Raw genomic sequence first — 17171 nt, 5'->3', positions numbered from 1 at the left:
GAGCATGGGACTTGGGCAGGAAACTGAAAAGCAAAAGTTAGAGGTGGTATGGAAAAATGGGAAAGAGACAGTGAGATACAGAGGTAGAAACAGGCTATAGACTAGAAAAGTCTTTCCTCTTTGCTCTCCTTTAGTTCTCATTTTCTAAATCTCCCCATCTCATGTTCAACTCCCCTGTTTTCATCCTCTCATCGATCATTTGATCCCATTTTGTGACGAAAGCTTTTTAACACACAGACACCCATAGACACATTTAATGAAGGACCTATCGAACTGCAGGCAAAAGGGAATCAAGAGGGACTTAGACATAAGAATGACAATGAGTGACAGAGGAGGAGACTAGGAGGAGGAGAGAGGCGGCAAGGGATGGAGGGGTGTAGTGGAAGAAAACAATGGATTAGAGAAGAGAGACACAAAAACACAGAGTGACACACAATGCATAATCCAGAGATTTAGAGGGAAAGAATTTGGGAGGTGGAAAAAGAGAGTGTAAAGCAAGTAAATGAAAAAAGAAAAACAGAGAATGTGATGAGCCATCAGTGAGGCTACAAGGAGAAAGCAAGTGAGAAAGGAAGCGAGTGATGGGAGAAACAAAGAGAGCCAAATCAATACCTGCCCCCAAACCTGTAAACACACAGTGAGAAAAGGGATTAAGCCCATAAAATTTGTTGGCTGGGTGAATTGCACCAAGAGAGATATGCTTAAAAGACAAAGGAAGGGAGGGAGAGGCAGTAATGGTGTGAGAAGGAGACCAAGAGAGCTGGGGAAGAGGATAAAAGAGGACTGGAGCTGGGACAGAAGGCCAACGAAGAGAAGTGCAGGGAGAAAGCAAAGAAGGGTTAGAGGGAGTACGCAGACAGAAAGGAGGCAGGGGACCAGAGTGTAAGAAAGAGGAGAGTGTGGAGACGTGAGAGGAAAGAAGAGGGGATCGGGAAAGGAGTCAGCGAGCGCAATGATGGAGGGAAGAGCAAAGGTGCATAAGCAAGCAGGGATGAGAGTTAGTGCTCTTCCTCTGGGTTGTGAAGCCACCCTAGTCAATTCACAACAAGGAAAAGAGACAAAGAGGAAATAAAAGAGTTCAGAAACCTTCAATTACAGACACAAGTGTTTTTGGGCATCAGAGACCCACAGAAATATTGGTCTGGAATATTAACTGCTCAAGTCAATAAGAATGCATTCCTCTGTTTTAGTCAGCTAGAGTTTGTTCCCCAACAACAAAGTTGCTTTTAGGCGGAAGAAAACATTCATTCTGTGATGAAACTGAAACTTCATTAACTGCTGGCTAGCCACCAGCTATTATTCCTACAGTCACGTAACAATAAAACGATGAACCGTGTACATACTTTTAAGAAATTGGCATTGATTTGTGTGCAGGTGCGTAGGTTTGTTTTGAATGGGACAAACAAGGACACGTTGTAGAGTGGAGAAATATAATTTTTTTCTAAGGCTGGAAGGATGGCTTTGGGGAGCTGAAGGCTTCTTCAGAACACTGGTGAGATGGAAAGCCAGAGGTAACCAGTTGATTAGCTTGCTGTAAGCAGAATAACACAGAATTATAAATGAAATGCACGTACTTGTCACTTTATTAAGTACACCTGATGAAGTATTATTAATAAGTGTTATTGTTGTTAATATCATGAATTATTATTAATTATTAACCGTATTATTAATACATATCTTAGCAGCCAACCACACAAAAGCAACTCAGTGGTAAAGATATGGTCAAAATGACCTGCTGAAGTTCAAACTGTCCAAGTTTTGATTTAAGGGAATTTGAACCTGGCATCGTTATTGATGGCAGATGGGCTGGCCTGAGTATTTCAGAAGCTACTAATCCAATTTCCCACACAACCAGTTCTGGTGTTTACAGAGAACGGTCCAAAAAGGAGAAAATAACCGTGATCAACCGTTTTCTGGAAGAACGTGTTCCTGACCGTGTCCGTGCCTTTATGACCACAGAGTGCCCATCTTCTGATAGCTGCTTCCACCAGGATACCGTGCCATGTCACAAAGGTCACATCGCTTCTTAAACATACCAATGAGTTCACTGGATTCAAATGGCCTCCCCAGTCACCAGCTCTCAATGCAGTGGAGTCCCTTTGCGGGACGGGAGGTTCACATCATGGATGCACAGCTGATAACTCTGCAGCTATAACTGTGTAATACTGTCATGCCAAAATATTTGACGAATGATTCTCTGTGACAAAGAATTAAAACAGTGCTGAAGGTAAAAAGGGGGTCCAACTCGGTACTAGCAAAAGGTGTCCCTAATTAATTTTTGATTTGATTTTACTTTTATCAGAAAGAATGACGATAATGCAAACAGAGAAACAGAAAAATATTCCAAAAAATGTACAAGAAAAAATTAAATCTGGAGTTGTATACAGTATAGTTACAGATAGTTTTATATATTTATTTTTTTGCTCTTGATTACATGTGTTTATGCGCAATACTTATTGCTTTGTCCTCTGTATATACAGGATGTTTCTGTGCCTGTCTGCCACTCTCTCTTTCTGTGTGTGTGTGTGTGTGTGTGTGTGTGTGTGTGTGTGCATGTGTGTGTGTGTGTGTGTGTGTATGTCTATTGTATATCATCATAGCAGAATGAATGGAGCATGAAACCATCTGTCTCCTGGTTAGATGAGAATTACACTGGCTTTATTAGATGTTTGAAACCATGCAGATGGTTATCATTATCGTGGGGAGTCGGGCACATGCACACGCAGAGATGTTTGTCGGAGTGTTATGAAGTTAAACGCACACATATCCAGCTACATAAAAATGCTCTTGCATGTATGAACACTCACAGCGAGTTTCTTAAAATCTTGCAAAAAATCCTTTAACCTCCAGTCATCTCAGAAATAAATTCTCTGTGTGTAACAAATGCTTTTTTAAATGCATACTTGCCTATGTGATGCGTCGGACAATTTAATCCCAATATTAGTTATATAAACTGTCATTTACAAAATTGAGTTTCTAAATAGGACTGAGTTTGTGTGAGTCATTAACATTACATGAACAGCAGCTCCGTGCGCTCAGCTTCATGTACACACTGGAAAGAATAATTAAGTGAATTTGCATTTATGTGTACATTTTTTAATAATATGGTCAGATCTTCAGTTACTTCTATGAATGAAAAACACTATTTATTTTAACGCAAACAAATCACTGTGCCGCTTGGATGCCTACTGAATATTTAATTTTAACATTCACAGTATTGTTAGTTTTTGAGCCCGAAGGCTAACGACAAATGGCAAAAGCTAAACGGAGTCAGGGGTATGCAGTCCATTTAATCATTCAAGGTGATGGTTAGAAGTAGTTTGATTTATAAAATTGATATTTTTTTATATATTGTGAGGTTTTTTATTCACAAGAAAAGTCTTGTGAAGCAGAAGTGTTTCAGGAACTCTCAGTTCGTTGGTTTGTTTTTTTGGTTCGGTAACCTAAACATGGCGATTTCATCTGCTGCTTTAACTCTGTACATATCCAAATAGTGGTGATTACAGTCATCTGCAGATTTTGCTTTTTTCACATCTAAGGATGTATTTTTACCTCCACCTGTAGTCTCAAGTCATGTTGACCTTTTTTCAGTTGTTCCATTTCCAGCTTTGTTTCTCGACCCCCGGCTGCTATTTCCAAGTCAACTCGAAAGTTTCCTTTCTAATTGGTTCATGAACCCTAATAGTCACTTTTGTTACGGGATTAAGTTGTATACTGCATGAACCTTACAACCAGCTCTGCAAGACTACTAGTAGACATGTGTTGCAGTGGTGCATTAGCTCATGTTATCTTTTTAACTGTTTAATTTCCTATTATTTTATTTTTCTGTATATAATGCTGTTATATGTGTTTCAGTGATCCAGTGTGGAGCTCCCCCTCAAGTACAGAATGGGAAAGTGGAAGGGACCGACCATTCATGGGGATCGAGTATTAGCTATAGTTGTTTCCACGGTTATCAGCTGTCCACTCCTGCTGTGTTAACCTGTGAGGGGAATGGGACTTGGACAGGAGACATCCCGCAATGTCTGCGTAAGTTAGCGTGCCACTGCATATACTATACACCGCAGCATGCTGATGCACATTACTGTTTACCTTTTAGCATTTTTAACCGATCTGTGTACCAGTACAGAGTCCTAATTGTCATTTTTATGTCTTTTCAAGCTGTCCTATGTGGTGATCCTGGCTCTCCTGGAGGAGGATTCAGAGAGGGAAATATCTTTTCATACCGGTCAGTGGTTTATAAGTTAATGAAAAAGTTGTATTATGTCTCCTACGTTCTGTGCTCTACACAGCAACTATTTTACTTGCGTTATCCTGCCACAATTTAATTTTTCACTTCAAAACCCCTTTGATAAGTTGATGAATTAATTAACATTCCCCATTACTGCCTAATTTTGTGCATTTTTTTTGGTTTGTATTATAATTTCATATTTGCTTTCCTACATAGGTCAGAGGTCAGGTTCTACTGCCATGCCCCCTACTTGCTGGTAGGCTCTGCATCCAGAGTCTGTCAAGCAGATGGAAGTTGGAGTGGCCAACAACCAGCTTGCATAGGTAACTAAATGCAAACAATATGCTGACTTCATATTTATGCCCCATAATGTATATAGGAATACAACAGAGATGCTGCTTCAGCTTTAGATGTAGATACTTCATATATACTGAATACAGGACTTGTTACAGTATCTTGATGATAGTCCAGCGTGAAATCATAAACATCCATAAGAGTTTTTGTTTCCTCATATCAGGAAACGGAGATCTGGTCAGCTTAAACAAGCTAAAATTACCTATCATATAGGATATGACATTTACAGAAAACAGTGTAATGTTCCAGTGCATTTCAGTGCTTTTCTGGGCTTTTATAAATGTGCTAGTGTCAGTTTGTTAAAGGAAATTGAGATGTCTGGTCAGTATATTACTCCCAACACACTTTTACATTACACACAGAAAATCATGCATAAAGACTGAGACACATTAACAGAATGCTTACATAAATCATGAATACATATTCCAGTAGTTTCACAATTTTAGATGAACAGTTTGTCTACTGCAAAGGAAAACATTTCATCATATTATGATTAAAATTGTGTGAAATCAGATTATTGGTAAACAAGATTGTAGAGCTTACTCATATTCACATCTTGGCATTAGTATTCCTGCATACCTAGAGCTGAAGATATTATCTCGTCAACTGATGAAGTGTGTAGTTTTGATGTCAGCATTTGGTTTCTTTAAAGATTTTATCTTGTAAAGCAGTCCTTCACTTTTTGATGTGAAATTGAGGTGTTTGTGTTCGCTGTTTTGGAAGCGTGGAGCTTATTTTGGAACAAGTTGTAAAATTACAAGGAAAAAAGTGGAATTAAATCAGTCTTGCGAGAACAGCACAGCCATCACAGAATTTCTGTCACGTTGTTCTGCTAAAAATAATTGTGTTTTTCTCTGTTACTGCATATTGTTCAGATTTAAGTACTAACTGGGTACTTACATAGAAAAGTTATACTTCTTAAGACTTTAGTATAATGTATTCTGATACTGGTGAGGCATTGAATAATCTTCTGTGTTAAGTGCCTGAAGTCTTACCAATAATTCAAAAATCAATTTAAAAAAAGACTTTATTGGTTACACCTTGCAAATACTGGTCTGGATCCACTTTTGCCTGCAGAACTGCCTTAATTTTTCATGGCACAGATTCAGTAAGGTGCTGGAAACATTCCTCAGAGCCATAATGACAAGATAGCATCACACAACTCCTACGAATTTGTCAGCTCTACATCCAAGATCTGAATCTGCCTTTCCACCACATCGCAAAGGTGCTATACTAGACTGATAGTATCTCATGTCTGTGGGAGCTATTTGACTACAGTTAACTCATCATCTTGCTCAAGAATCCAATTTTTCAGATGATCTGAGCTTCATGACATAACATTAACCTGTTGGAAACAGCCATCAGAAGATGGGTAAACAATAGTCACATAGTCCGTGGTGTCCATTTGGTACAAATGGGAGGAATGGTACCCCCACACCATTACACCAGCAGCAGCACCTTGGTGTGGTCTTCTGCTTCTGTAGCCTATCTGCTTCAGTGTGTTGTGCAATCAGATATGCTCTTTTGCATACCTTAGTTGTAACAAGCAGTTATTTGAATTAGTCTTCCTGTCAGCTTGAAGCCATCTTGCCATTCTCCTTTGGCCTCTGGCATCAACGAGGCATTTTCGCCACGAGAGCTGCTGCTCATCGTACCATTCTCTGTAAACCCTACAGATGTGCAGGAAAATCCCAGCAGATCAGCAATTTGTGAAATACTGGCACCAAACACCACCTGAGTCACTTAAATCTGATTCTCAGTTCGAAATTCAACAGTACTGTAGGCTGATAGACATGGACATGTCTACCGGCCTACAGTAAATGCACTGATGCCCTGCACTGTAATTTACTGATTAGATATTTGCATTAACAACCAGCTAAACAAGTGTACCCGACAAAGTAACCGGTAAGTGTATGACACTGAAAAGACTTTGTAAAAGATATAAATATTTCTAAAAATGTTCACTGTGTGAATGTATTTGCAGACCCAGCCTTCAACAGCTGTCGTGATCCAGGAACTCCAGCTTATGGTATCCCAGTCATGGCCCAAGGCTTTCAAGTAAGAAACATTTATTAGTGCACTATAAAACACATGTATAATTCATTACATATCTGGAAGACTAATTTATTCAGGTAAGAAAGTTGTAGCACCAGCTGAAGTTTTTATTCAAGTAAGAGGTATTTATAACTGCTTTTTTCAATATTATACTGTAAGTATGCACTTTCAGATAAAAGATTGTGAAAAGTAAGCACTTTATTTTACTAAAATGATGGGATTAATGTTTAACTTTGGCAATTTTGCAGCTATTTTGTTAACATGATGAAGGGCCACTACAAGTATCTCAGGATGTGTTATATAAAAGACAATTCAGCATAACTTGTGAACAAATGGCATCAATGTTCTACCACTTTCAGATGTTGCAACAATATGCCAGAATTTATTAAAAGTCAGTAGCAGCAATGCAAGGAGAATGCCTATATGCATGCATCCTCATATGAGATTAAGTACTGTAGGTCTGAACCAAGAATCAGAGACTTCATATGCAAGTGAAAAGTAAACACCAGGGAAAAGCTAATGCTCAAAGTTTTTAAGGCTCTTTTATCTTAGCACCAAGCTGTCTGGAGAAGAGATAAGAATGTGTTGATGGAATATATTGGCTGTCCAATCCTTAATGGAGTTTAAGCAAACATTCAAATCCTTCAATTTGTGAAGGCATAATTGGATATCATCTTCATATCATATTTCCCCTGACAACTCTATAAAGAGTAGGAGTTCTACTAACACCAGTAGAACAACACAGACACAGCACGTGATGCAGGAGCAAAAATAGAAGTTTAAATGTTTGATAAACTTCATGATCACAACAAAAGGTAGAAAAATGGATGTGCTATAAGGTTTTAGCGGTACGTTCAAGATGAATGACTATTGTCATTACTATATGGAGTTTTAGAGGCTGGGGGAAGATTTTTTATCATGCTTTTTATGATAAATAGGTTGGCAGTAAGATTTCCTTCAAGTGCCGCAAAAACTACCACATCCTCGGTTCGACGACAAGAACATGCCTAGATAACCTGACCTGGAGTGGAACACAGCCTGAGTGTATAGGTAAGGAAAAACTCTGTGCACAATGACATTTGTATCTCGGCACATCAGTAAAAAAAACTTAAGCTAATTCAAGTCAGTGTTGGTGGTTGTATTTGTAATTTCATGGAGAAAAACTTCCTATCTTGTTTTAAACTAAAGCATGGATGTGTTTATGATAACTGCTCTTTCCCCTCCCTGTCACTCAGCCCATTCATGCAGACAGCCAGAGACCCCCAGTAATGTAGATGTTCGATCTATGGACCTGCCTACCTTGGGATACACTCTGATCTACACCTGTCAAGAAGGTTTCTATCTGGCTGGGGGCTCAGAGCACAGAACCTGTAAAAGTGATGGTAGATGGTCAGGAAAACCACCGCTCTGCAAAGGTATTCAGATTGTATCTTGAAAATGCACTGCTTGTAAAATGTGCTGATATGTTGCCTAAAATCTAGAATGGATGTCATATTCCCATATGGTTTAAGATAAATACAGCTTATCACACTAATATTATTTCTATGCTCTGGGAAATCAGCCTCAGGCGTATGAATGCTGTTGTTGTTGATATTTTTTATCACATACTCATGGCGCTATCTGTTCTCAAAGATGAGGAACTGATGGCTGTGAATGTTGTGATATACAAGTGTATAGCAACAAGACAATAATACCCAGACAGGAAATGGACTGCCAGCTGTTTTCTGTCTCTTGTCTTGAAGTAGCACATGGCAATGAAAAAGCAATTAGATAATGGTTTTTTTTTTTAACGAGTGCTTTTCCTGTTTGCTCAGTCCTGTCACATACTTATATTTTCCCAAATCTACCAAATGTTCTCTCTGCATAACTTTAAATGTCAAGCAAACAACATTTATCTCTGTGCTTTTTAATGTTTCAGTTGGAGTCAAAGTCAATCCCAAAGGCAGAGGGGATACAGATGTCCAAAAGAACAAGATTCGTGGTATGCAGAGTAAACAACACATTCACTTACACCACAAATGTACCGTGTTATCCATGTTTGTAACAGAGTTCATTAAATTGCGCTTTGATGAACAAGATTGAGACAAAGTATTCCCCAAAGGGGGTATTGAGATCGCAGTGAGTGTTGATTCCACAGAGCTTTTTGATTTTATAGGATGACAGTGAAATGCTGTGAAGTAGCAGCAAATAAATCAGTGAAAACATTCAGGTGAAAGACCACTTAATACCTTATGGGTTTTAAGTAGGATTTTGTAATCAATATATGCATTTAGAAGGAGACAGTTTTGATCTTCCATGCATCCTGCAGCTGCTGTGTTTTAAAGAAGTCCTGTTTCTAAATGTAGGATTCAGACAAACTCACACTGGCCTGTTCAATTATGAAGTAACTAAAAGGTAGACGTGCTGTGTCTGTTTCTTGTCAAATATTTAAGACTAATCCTAATAATAATAAATGCTTCTTCCCTGTTTGTGACCTTTAATGTTATTTAGTGTTAACAGGGAAAGGGGGCAAATTATAGCTGACAAAAATATCCAAAAAACACTGTGACATTAATGATATTGATAGCAACAGCAAATGTTAAACTTTAGATCTCCTCCTGTTTTGTGCCTTTGACTTCATTGCAGTTCCAGTGGATGTCTTCTCTCCGAACTCTGAGTGGAGCGGCTTCTATGAGTACCTTGGGAAGAGACAGGCCACTGCCTTTACGGTTACTGGGTTCAATGATACCAGTGGTCGAGTCAACGTCACATTACTGGAAACCAGCGGCGTGTCCATCAGATTGTCAGGTAAAACAAGAAAGGAAGCACTCAAAGCAAAATTTATTATTCACGTTCATAAATTTGCTTTGAGTGTTGTTAGAGAGGAGCTAGTGTTCTACTTTCAGACTCCGTGAAACACATTAATGCAGTTTTATACATGAAACAGAACCAAGAAACACTTGAGCCAGTTTGTTGCTTCAGTTAAACAAAGCCTGATGTAAGTATTACAAGTCCTAAATTATATTTGAAATACACAGATGTGCAATAGTCTTGAGTAGGGTTGCCAACCGTCCCTTAAAAAACGGAATCGTCCTGTATTTAGAAACAAAAGTACACGTCCCGTATTGAGCTAATAAGGGACGCACTTTGTCCTGTAATACAGTGAGAATCAAAAGTAGTCTATAACTTTTAATGGAATTAACGCTTTGTTTGAAAACATAATTCCCAGCCCCTCTCCTGCTTTGTGACCAATGAGCTGACAGCACACTTATGACAATTCGAGTATGACAATTCAGATTACCGCTTATCTCATTGGTTGAGGAAAGGTCGATTACGGAGAAAATACCGGAAGACAACAGATGACCACAACAAGAAGCATGGCCAACAGGGAAACAAACGCCGACACTGCGGTGCAAGTCTCGGACGACAGTACACCTAAAGCTGGGCAAACACTGTGCGATTTTTTTTCAGTCGCGTTATTCAGCTCCTGCTCAAACTGCAGGATTGACTCGCAGGGGTTAGAAGTTCATAGGTCACGATGCAGGGTCTCACACTATACGGCCCGATGCTCTGATGCGACCTGAGTGCTCACACTGTGCCTCCATAAAATGAAGGTTATAACAGAAATTCTGTCGCTCGCTCTCCCTCTCTGTCTTTCTCTCACACAGACACGCACACCACCACCATCAACTTTGCTAAATTGCTAATGAAAAACATTGATCAGGCAGCTGTGATTGAGCAGCAATGTAAATCCAACTATTTTCACAGTTGTTGTGGTCGTGAGGTGTTAATCGCTTCTCGTTACCCCACGTATACCCTACTACACGATGCACAATGAAGGCCAAAATCGGGCCGATCACCATGACGATCGCACGACTCAAAAATCGGCTCAAAATGGGCCAAAAATCGCACAGTGTAAGCCCAGCAATGTTTGTTCCCCTCCGAGAAAGATAAAAAAAAGGCTGCAAAAGTACAGGGAGGAATGGGAAAAGGAAAACACCTGGCTGGAAAAAGTGCACGATAACACCTATAAAGTGCAAGTGAATATCAGCGCTATGTGGCCAGAAGTGTGATAATATAATTTATTTTGTGTAATAAACAACTGCAAGGATAGATGATTACAACAAATAGATGACTAATACATAAAAGTAATACATAGATGAATAATGATGATGAGTTATGATGCGTAATCATGGGAACAAGCGGGTTTACAAACGGGAGCAGCTGATTAGCATTAGAAAAGCTGAAATAATACCTCAACTGAAGCCAATTGTACTAAATGCACTGTATGTGCACTGTTACAAGAATGTTTTTCGTTCTATTGTTTTCTATTAATTTATATCATTTTAAGTTAAGCAGGACAGAGTTCTTTTAAAGAAAGATTTACTTATATTCTCAAAGGTTAAGCATGACAGGCTTCTGTTTAAGAAAGAGACCTGTTTTATTGTGTTAATGTTGTCATTTTGAGCTAAAAATAAATGGCTAAATGATCATTTGTTTCCCATATGGTCATATCACAAAGAATATGCATCTACTTAAATCAAATTCAAGTCAAATGGTTAAAAAAAATAATTTCACACACAAAAAAAGAGCTACAAAATTCACCACACTGGGAAGGGTGAAGACAACTGGGTTGCCCGGCCCTGGCCACGAGGTGTCCCTTATTTATTTTTCAGGGAGTTGGCAACCCTAGTCTTGAGCCACCCCTTATTTCTTTTTATTTTGCTTCCAAGGAGCCTGACCTCGCGTTTTTATAATGGTCTTTCACCTGACCATTCCAGAAGAATGTTTATTTATTTATTTATTTAAAAGTCGCTTAGGACTGGCTGACAATTCATTCAAGCACAAAGGAGGCACATTACTTAAGGGATAAACCACAGTTTTATAAACATATAACAGAAAATGTGGCAAATAGTCCTTTTTAAATTGCATCTTTAGACACTTTGTTACTAGCAGCCTGTTGCAAAAACACATAATTTGTTCCCTTTTCTTTAGTTGAAACTGTGAAAAATAACAAAAAGTAACACAGTTCAACTGGCATAAAATAGTATTTTTGCAATAACAAGGTGATTCCCAAAGAGCTGCTGCCACAAATTTGGCAGATCTCAACATGGTGTACAGTATGTCCTTAAAACAACAAGGAACCAGGACAAACAGAGGACAAAAGAAGAAAGAAGGACCAAATAAATTGTCTACAGCAGATGAACATTATTTGAAAGTCATGTTCTTAAGGAATAGGAAAAAATAGAGCAAAACCCTGACACAGGACCTGAGAGATACATACGGCCGTTCAGTGGATCAGAAATGGTTTCGTGGAAGTATGCCTGTCAAGAATCGACCATGCAGTAACGCCTGGAAAGCCACTGATTGGCAAGAGCTTAATTTTTCATCATAACAGTGATCCCACTCACACTTCCAATATAGTAAAAGCATACTTGCATTAAAAAACCCCACAATGGAACACTGAGTCATGGATTGTCTTCCTCAAACCCCGGACCTATTGAAGCAGTGTGGGATCATCTTTACAGAGAATGGAACAAAAGGCAGCCAACATCCAAAGAAGACCTTTGGAATGTCTTTTAAGAAACTTGGAGAACTATTCCTGGCTGTGTTGAAGAATAAAGCTGGTCATACCAAATAGTAATTATCACGCTCTTAAGTTTTTGTCTCCCTTTTTTGCCTATTATTTCCAATTATGTTTACATTGGACCCATTTTCCCAGCAAAATATAAAGAAATACAGAGTGAAACAAGATCATCAAATATAGAAAAAAGTTAAAAATACTTGATTTTATACGATGTGAAGGTCTGAACTTTGTTATAGCACTGACTTTGTTGTCAGTGAGGTAACATTTGCATATATTAAATGTAGTGTAAATATCACAGAAGCAGCACAGCTATAGGTGCAAATACACAGCAGGTTATTAAAGATCTGATTTTCTTGCACAATATTAGCAAAGCATCATTGGTATCTATGCTAAATCTGGCACGTTCCTTTATATTGCACATTTTTATAAACACTGTGTTATGTGAGGGCTGTGTGCAGACAGGAATCGTGGACCCAAAAGTGCAGACGCTCGGAGGCACAAAGTAAACTCAAAAAAACAGCTTTAATGCTGAACTCAAAAAAGGTACCAGAACTGAGACTTCAAACGTAAACTCAGGCAAGCAGACAGAACACAGCATAATAAACAGTAGATCGCGACATGGACACAGAGAAACACAGGGCTTAAATACACAGAGGGAGCAATCAGGGAATGGGTAACAGGAGGGAAACACAGCTGGTTCAAATCAGGCCTAACGAGACAAGGGGAAGCAAAACCAGATACATTAACATCAGACACGGACTTTCAAAGTAAAACAGGAAACATGACAGACTCACAGGCGGGCACTACAACAAAGGGAACAGAGACGTGGGACCAGGGCAGACACAGACACTGACTGGACATGGGGATACAGCAGACAGGGGAGACAGCAACTATGGATCACAGACAGAAAACCAGAACACTAAAACTCTAACAAAACCCCACCCAGAGAACCTATACTAAGAATAATCCAAAAACCCATAAAGCCAAGCTCGAATATAATGAAATAACAAAATCAAAGAACCAAAAACAGAAAACACTGGGTCGACGACCCAGGGACCCTAACACACTGCTCTGTTTAATTTATATGAACCGTAGATTTATGTGTTAAAAAAATTACTAGTTGGTAAAAAAAAAACCAAGAAGCTCCTTACAGTGGAATTTAACTGTCAGCCAGTCGAGTAACTATATCTTAGATTTCTGATGTCTCACTTATATGGACTTGTCATATTAAACAGCATCAGTTTTGTGTTGTGTAGTTAACCAAGTAGAGACATGTAGCTGAAGGGTAAATGTCACTTTTTCCTTCGTAATGTGTCATGTGCCTGGTGAAGAAAATAGAGTATGATCATTAAAAAGTGTCAAAGTGTCTTCTTCTTCCTGTTTGCCTATCAACTTTTCTGTCAGTCTTTTCACTTCTCAATTTCCAGTTGCACCTTTGCCTCGGTGTCTTTCTCTTTACCGTTATAACCGCTTTCGAATGTTCGAACCGCTAACAAAAAACAACAAGGCACTAATCAAGTTATCTGTATATTTAACAGTTCTCTATCTCTATCCAGGTACCTACAAGTCAGAGGAAAACCAGCTGCTATTGAAGGTCTACCAGGTGAAAGGGCCAACAGAGCACTACTACAGCAAGTTTAAAAATGACAACTGGGCCATGGATGGATATGTAAGAAAACTTCCTCTTCTTTTCCCGTATCAAACATTTTTTGCTTCTTGTCAAAGAGGTGCATTGTGATATGGATATATATAATATAATAATACAGATATAAAGATTTTGTTGTTCTGAATCCACCAAGTAAGCATCAGTCATCTAGAGTCAGGTACTGGCAACACATTTCTTTTTGTGGATATTCCGTATCATAGCAACCAAAGCATCGGAGCTGAAAAAAATCTGTGCGTCTAAAGCACTCTTAAGCACTCCCAGCTGGGCATTTTAAGAGGAGTGCCTGTACTACCCATTATAGCATATTTCAGAACAAATCCTTGCATTTATAATTGTGGAAACTGACTTTGTGCAATGCTTCACAAAATGATGGTGTCACTTTACTGCTCAGTAAACAGCTGCCTGTCTGTCATACAGGCAGGAATGAATCAGTCAGTGTGGGAGTGAATTTGGACACGGCTTGTTGTCACCATGAGATGCCCAGGCATGTGTATAACTCCAGAAGTTAATATCCTCAACACGATATTGTTCCAGCATGTAACTCTCCACAGGATCACAAATCTGGAGCTGAGTTATTCAATAATTATTCCACATTTTCTCCATGTATCCCAAATTTCTTTTTGACACGTAGCGTTGTATACATTAGTTTCCAACTGCTTTGATTAAGAAAACCAGACAAATAATGAAAAAAAAGCCCATTTCCTCATTATGTGATGCAAATGTGAAGAAATATGCAGCCTCAAAATTGATATTCAAAGCTGGGACTTTTTTGGTCTACATATTGTATCTCTGAGAAATTGGACAGACAGCTGGTCATGTTTGACATGTTGACAGAGAGGAGAAGTGAAAAACTGAGTAACTGTGTGTAGGAACTGTAAAAGACTGTTGTAGACACACATGAAGGAAAATAGTGTCAGAAAGAATGAAGGAAGGAATGATGGACACACAGACAGACAGCTAATCTGGATGCAAATGAAAGAAAGTGATGGCGTGGCTCGGTGAGATTCCGATTCCCGAAAAAGACAATCTTACAGTCAGAAGATGAAATTTTGATTGTTGATCTCGGAATAAAGCAGTCCTCAAATTCTGAACTAGATGAACAGTGGAGCAAAGGGGGTCGATAGAGAGCGGGATATGGAGCACAGTGTAGAGGATGTGGTATTCATCCATCAACCCATTTTCAGGTTGCAGGAGGGCTTCAGCCTGTCTCACCTGTCAAAGAAGCACCCGGGACAGGTGCCACTCCATCACAGGGCTAACAAAGACACACACTCTCACATTCACACCTACAGCAAATTTAGAATTGCCAGTTAAGCTACTGGCAACACTTTGGACTGAGGAAGGAAGCTGGAGTACATGGAGGAACTCCAGAAATAAACAAGCTTCAGTTCAATTCAATTTAGTTTTATTTATATAGCATCAAATCACAGCAACAGTCATGCCATTGTGTTATAAGGTAAAGAACTTACAGTAATAGAGAGAAAATCCTCAAGAATCAAACAGCTCACTTTGTGCTAGCAGCTGGCGAGAGTGGGAAGGAAAAACTCCCTTTGAACAGGAAGAAGAGGAGCAACCACTTTTTTTCAGGACATTGTGCTTATGTAACAAAATTGCATGAAGGGTTTACACGTAGATAAATGTGTTCAAGTCACCACTTTGGCCAGATTTATAGAGAAGAATTTTCACCACCAGATTCAAACCCATAAATTTCTTGCTGTGAGAAGATAGTGTTAAATACTGAACCATTATACTGCCAAGGGTAGTACATCAAAAGTATACCTAACATGAAACAGTTTATTGAATTTAGTGCATTAATGCATTTTATAAAAACAACACTTTAAATAACTGATCATGCAAATTGTGGCTGCATGCAGTATACTGTATATTACATTAACAGTATACTTTACAGTACTGTAAGTTCCTATTAAATTGTACTTCTGTTTTTCAGGTTACTGCTGAATCGGACCAGAAGACGTTTGTCTACCAGGGCCATATTCACAGTAAAGATTTTGGCAAGTTCTATCTGACAAGACAAGGTGGGCTTTTTCGTAATGTCACCATCAGTATTAACATTATGGAAGCATTTAATATTAATGAGGTCTTTTTATCAGTTAAATCATATAAAATAAATGTTGCTTCAGCCTAAATAGACACGGGAGAGAAACTAACAATGCAGAAAGCTTCTTTTAACCATGCACAAAGATGTGTCTGTGTGCAGGAGTTTATGCATGTGTTGGTTTATCTGTGTCTTTGTCCCTAGGCCCTGTAACCATGCCGATGGACCCATCAAACCCTTACACAAACAGCAGCTCTGTGGCAGCAGCCATCTTAGTTCCTTTCTTTGCCCTCATCCTCTCCGGATTTGCCTTCTACCTCTACAAGCACAGGTAAGCTATATCCTCAACATCAGTCCTTCAAGGAAAAACAGACAAGCAGCAGAGTAGAATACAAAGGAGGCTTTTCTTCAATCTCTGTTATAAAAAAAGGCAATAAGTAATAACTTAGTAACTAATGTCAGTGAAATTTTATATTTTGTTTTGATGCTTATAATGAATATGTGAAGAGCATCTAATCATTTAATGTTCAAGATGTTCACCTGATAAAATCTGCTTTCAATTATTTAAAGATGATCATTTTCAAATGAATTATAAGGGTTTCATTGATCCAGTGATTTAGTTCTTTCATTCAGCTAATGCAGTTAGCTATTTGGTGTATTTACATCATGTCTGTCAGTTACAAAGATGCCTGCAAAGGCATGACATATTGAATTAGGGACTCTCTTGGTTCCACTTCCATACTTCTCATTCTAAATGGTCTGACACCAAAACTTAACCATGCATCTTTTAAGACTCACAAAGTACAACCAGTCCTAAAGAGATTAATTATACAATTTTGAAAGCAATCCGTTTGTGCGTTCTTTGTCCCTAATTGAGTTGAGAAGGTGGCAGTTTGATACATTTTAGCGCAGACAGGTTTACAGACGTTTGAAAAATGTAATTATAGCTCTTCAACTCTAAGCCCATGTGGGTTAAATCTGATTGACCTTAGATATTAATTATTGTTCCTAGAAAGTTCACAGCAGGCTTACAGTGACTTAAGATGCCAGATAATTCAGGACTATACTGAGGGTAAAATGTCATCACGATGTTTTCTCTTTAAGACTTGTGTGAGATTTTACAGTTTGAGGACATTGCCGTAATCAGTCAAAGTTTTACAAAGTCATCTTTTGCAGCTAGACTATGGACGCTAACACACATTAATCTGTTGGCTTGTCATTTATGGTAGCTCTGTGCTACAGC

General features: G+C 38.7%; 1 protein-coding gene across 2 annotated transcripts in view; it reads left to right on the top strand.

Annotated features, from left to right (window-relative positions):
* Positions 1-17171, top strand: part of LOC100698036 (CUB and sushi domain-containing protein 1) — a 414635-nt gene that overhangs the window by 387463 nt on the left and 10001 nt on the right. For both annotated transcript variants that reach the window (XM_019359325.2, XM_019359321.2), the window contains exons 63-73: positions 3856-4029; positions 4162-4228; positions 4448-4554; positions 6570-6643; positions 7579-7690; positions 7876-8055; positions 8559-8621; positions 9266-9427; positions 13763-13875; positions 15821-15908; positions 16133-16259. In XM_019359325.2, the coding sequence (XP_019214870.1) occupies positions 3856-4029; positions 4162-4228; positions 4448-4554; positions 6570-6643; positions 7579-7690; positions 7876-8055; positions 8559-8621; positions 9266-9427; positions 13763-13875; positions 15821-15908; positions 16133-16259 (1267 nt within the window). The remainder of the gene's footprint in view (positions 1-3855; positions 4030-4161; positions 4229-4447; positions 4555-6569; positions 6644-7578; positions 7691-7875; positions 8056-8558; positions 8622-9265; positions 9428-13762; positions 13876-15820; positions 15909-16132; positions 16260-17171) is intronic.

Source organism: Oreochromis niloticus, linkage group LG1, assembly GCF_001858045.2.
Source record: "Oreochromis niloticus isolate F11D_XX linkage group LG1, O_niloticus_UMD_NMBU, whole genome shotgun sequence".
Classification (NCBI taxonomy): Eukaryota; Metazoa; Chordata; class Actinopteri; order Cichliformes; family Cichlidae; genus Oreochromis; species Oreochromis niloticus.
Note: the sequence above shows the minus strand (reverse complement) of the source record. Positions and strands in the feature narration are given on the sequence as shown.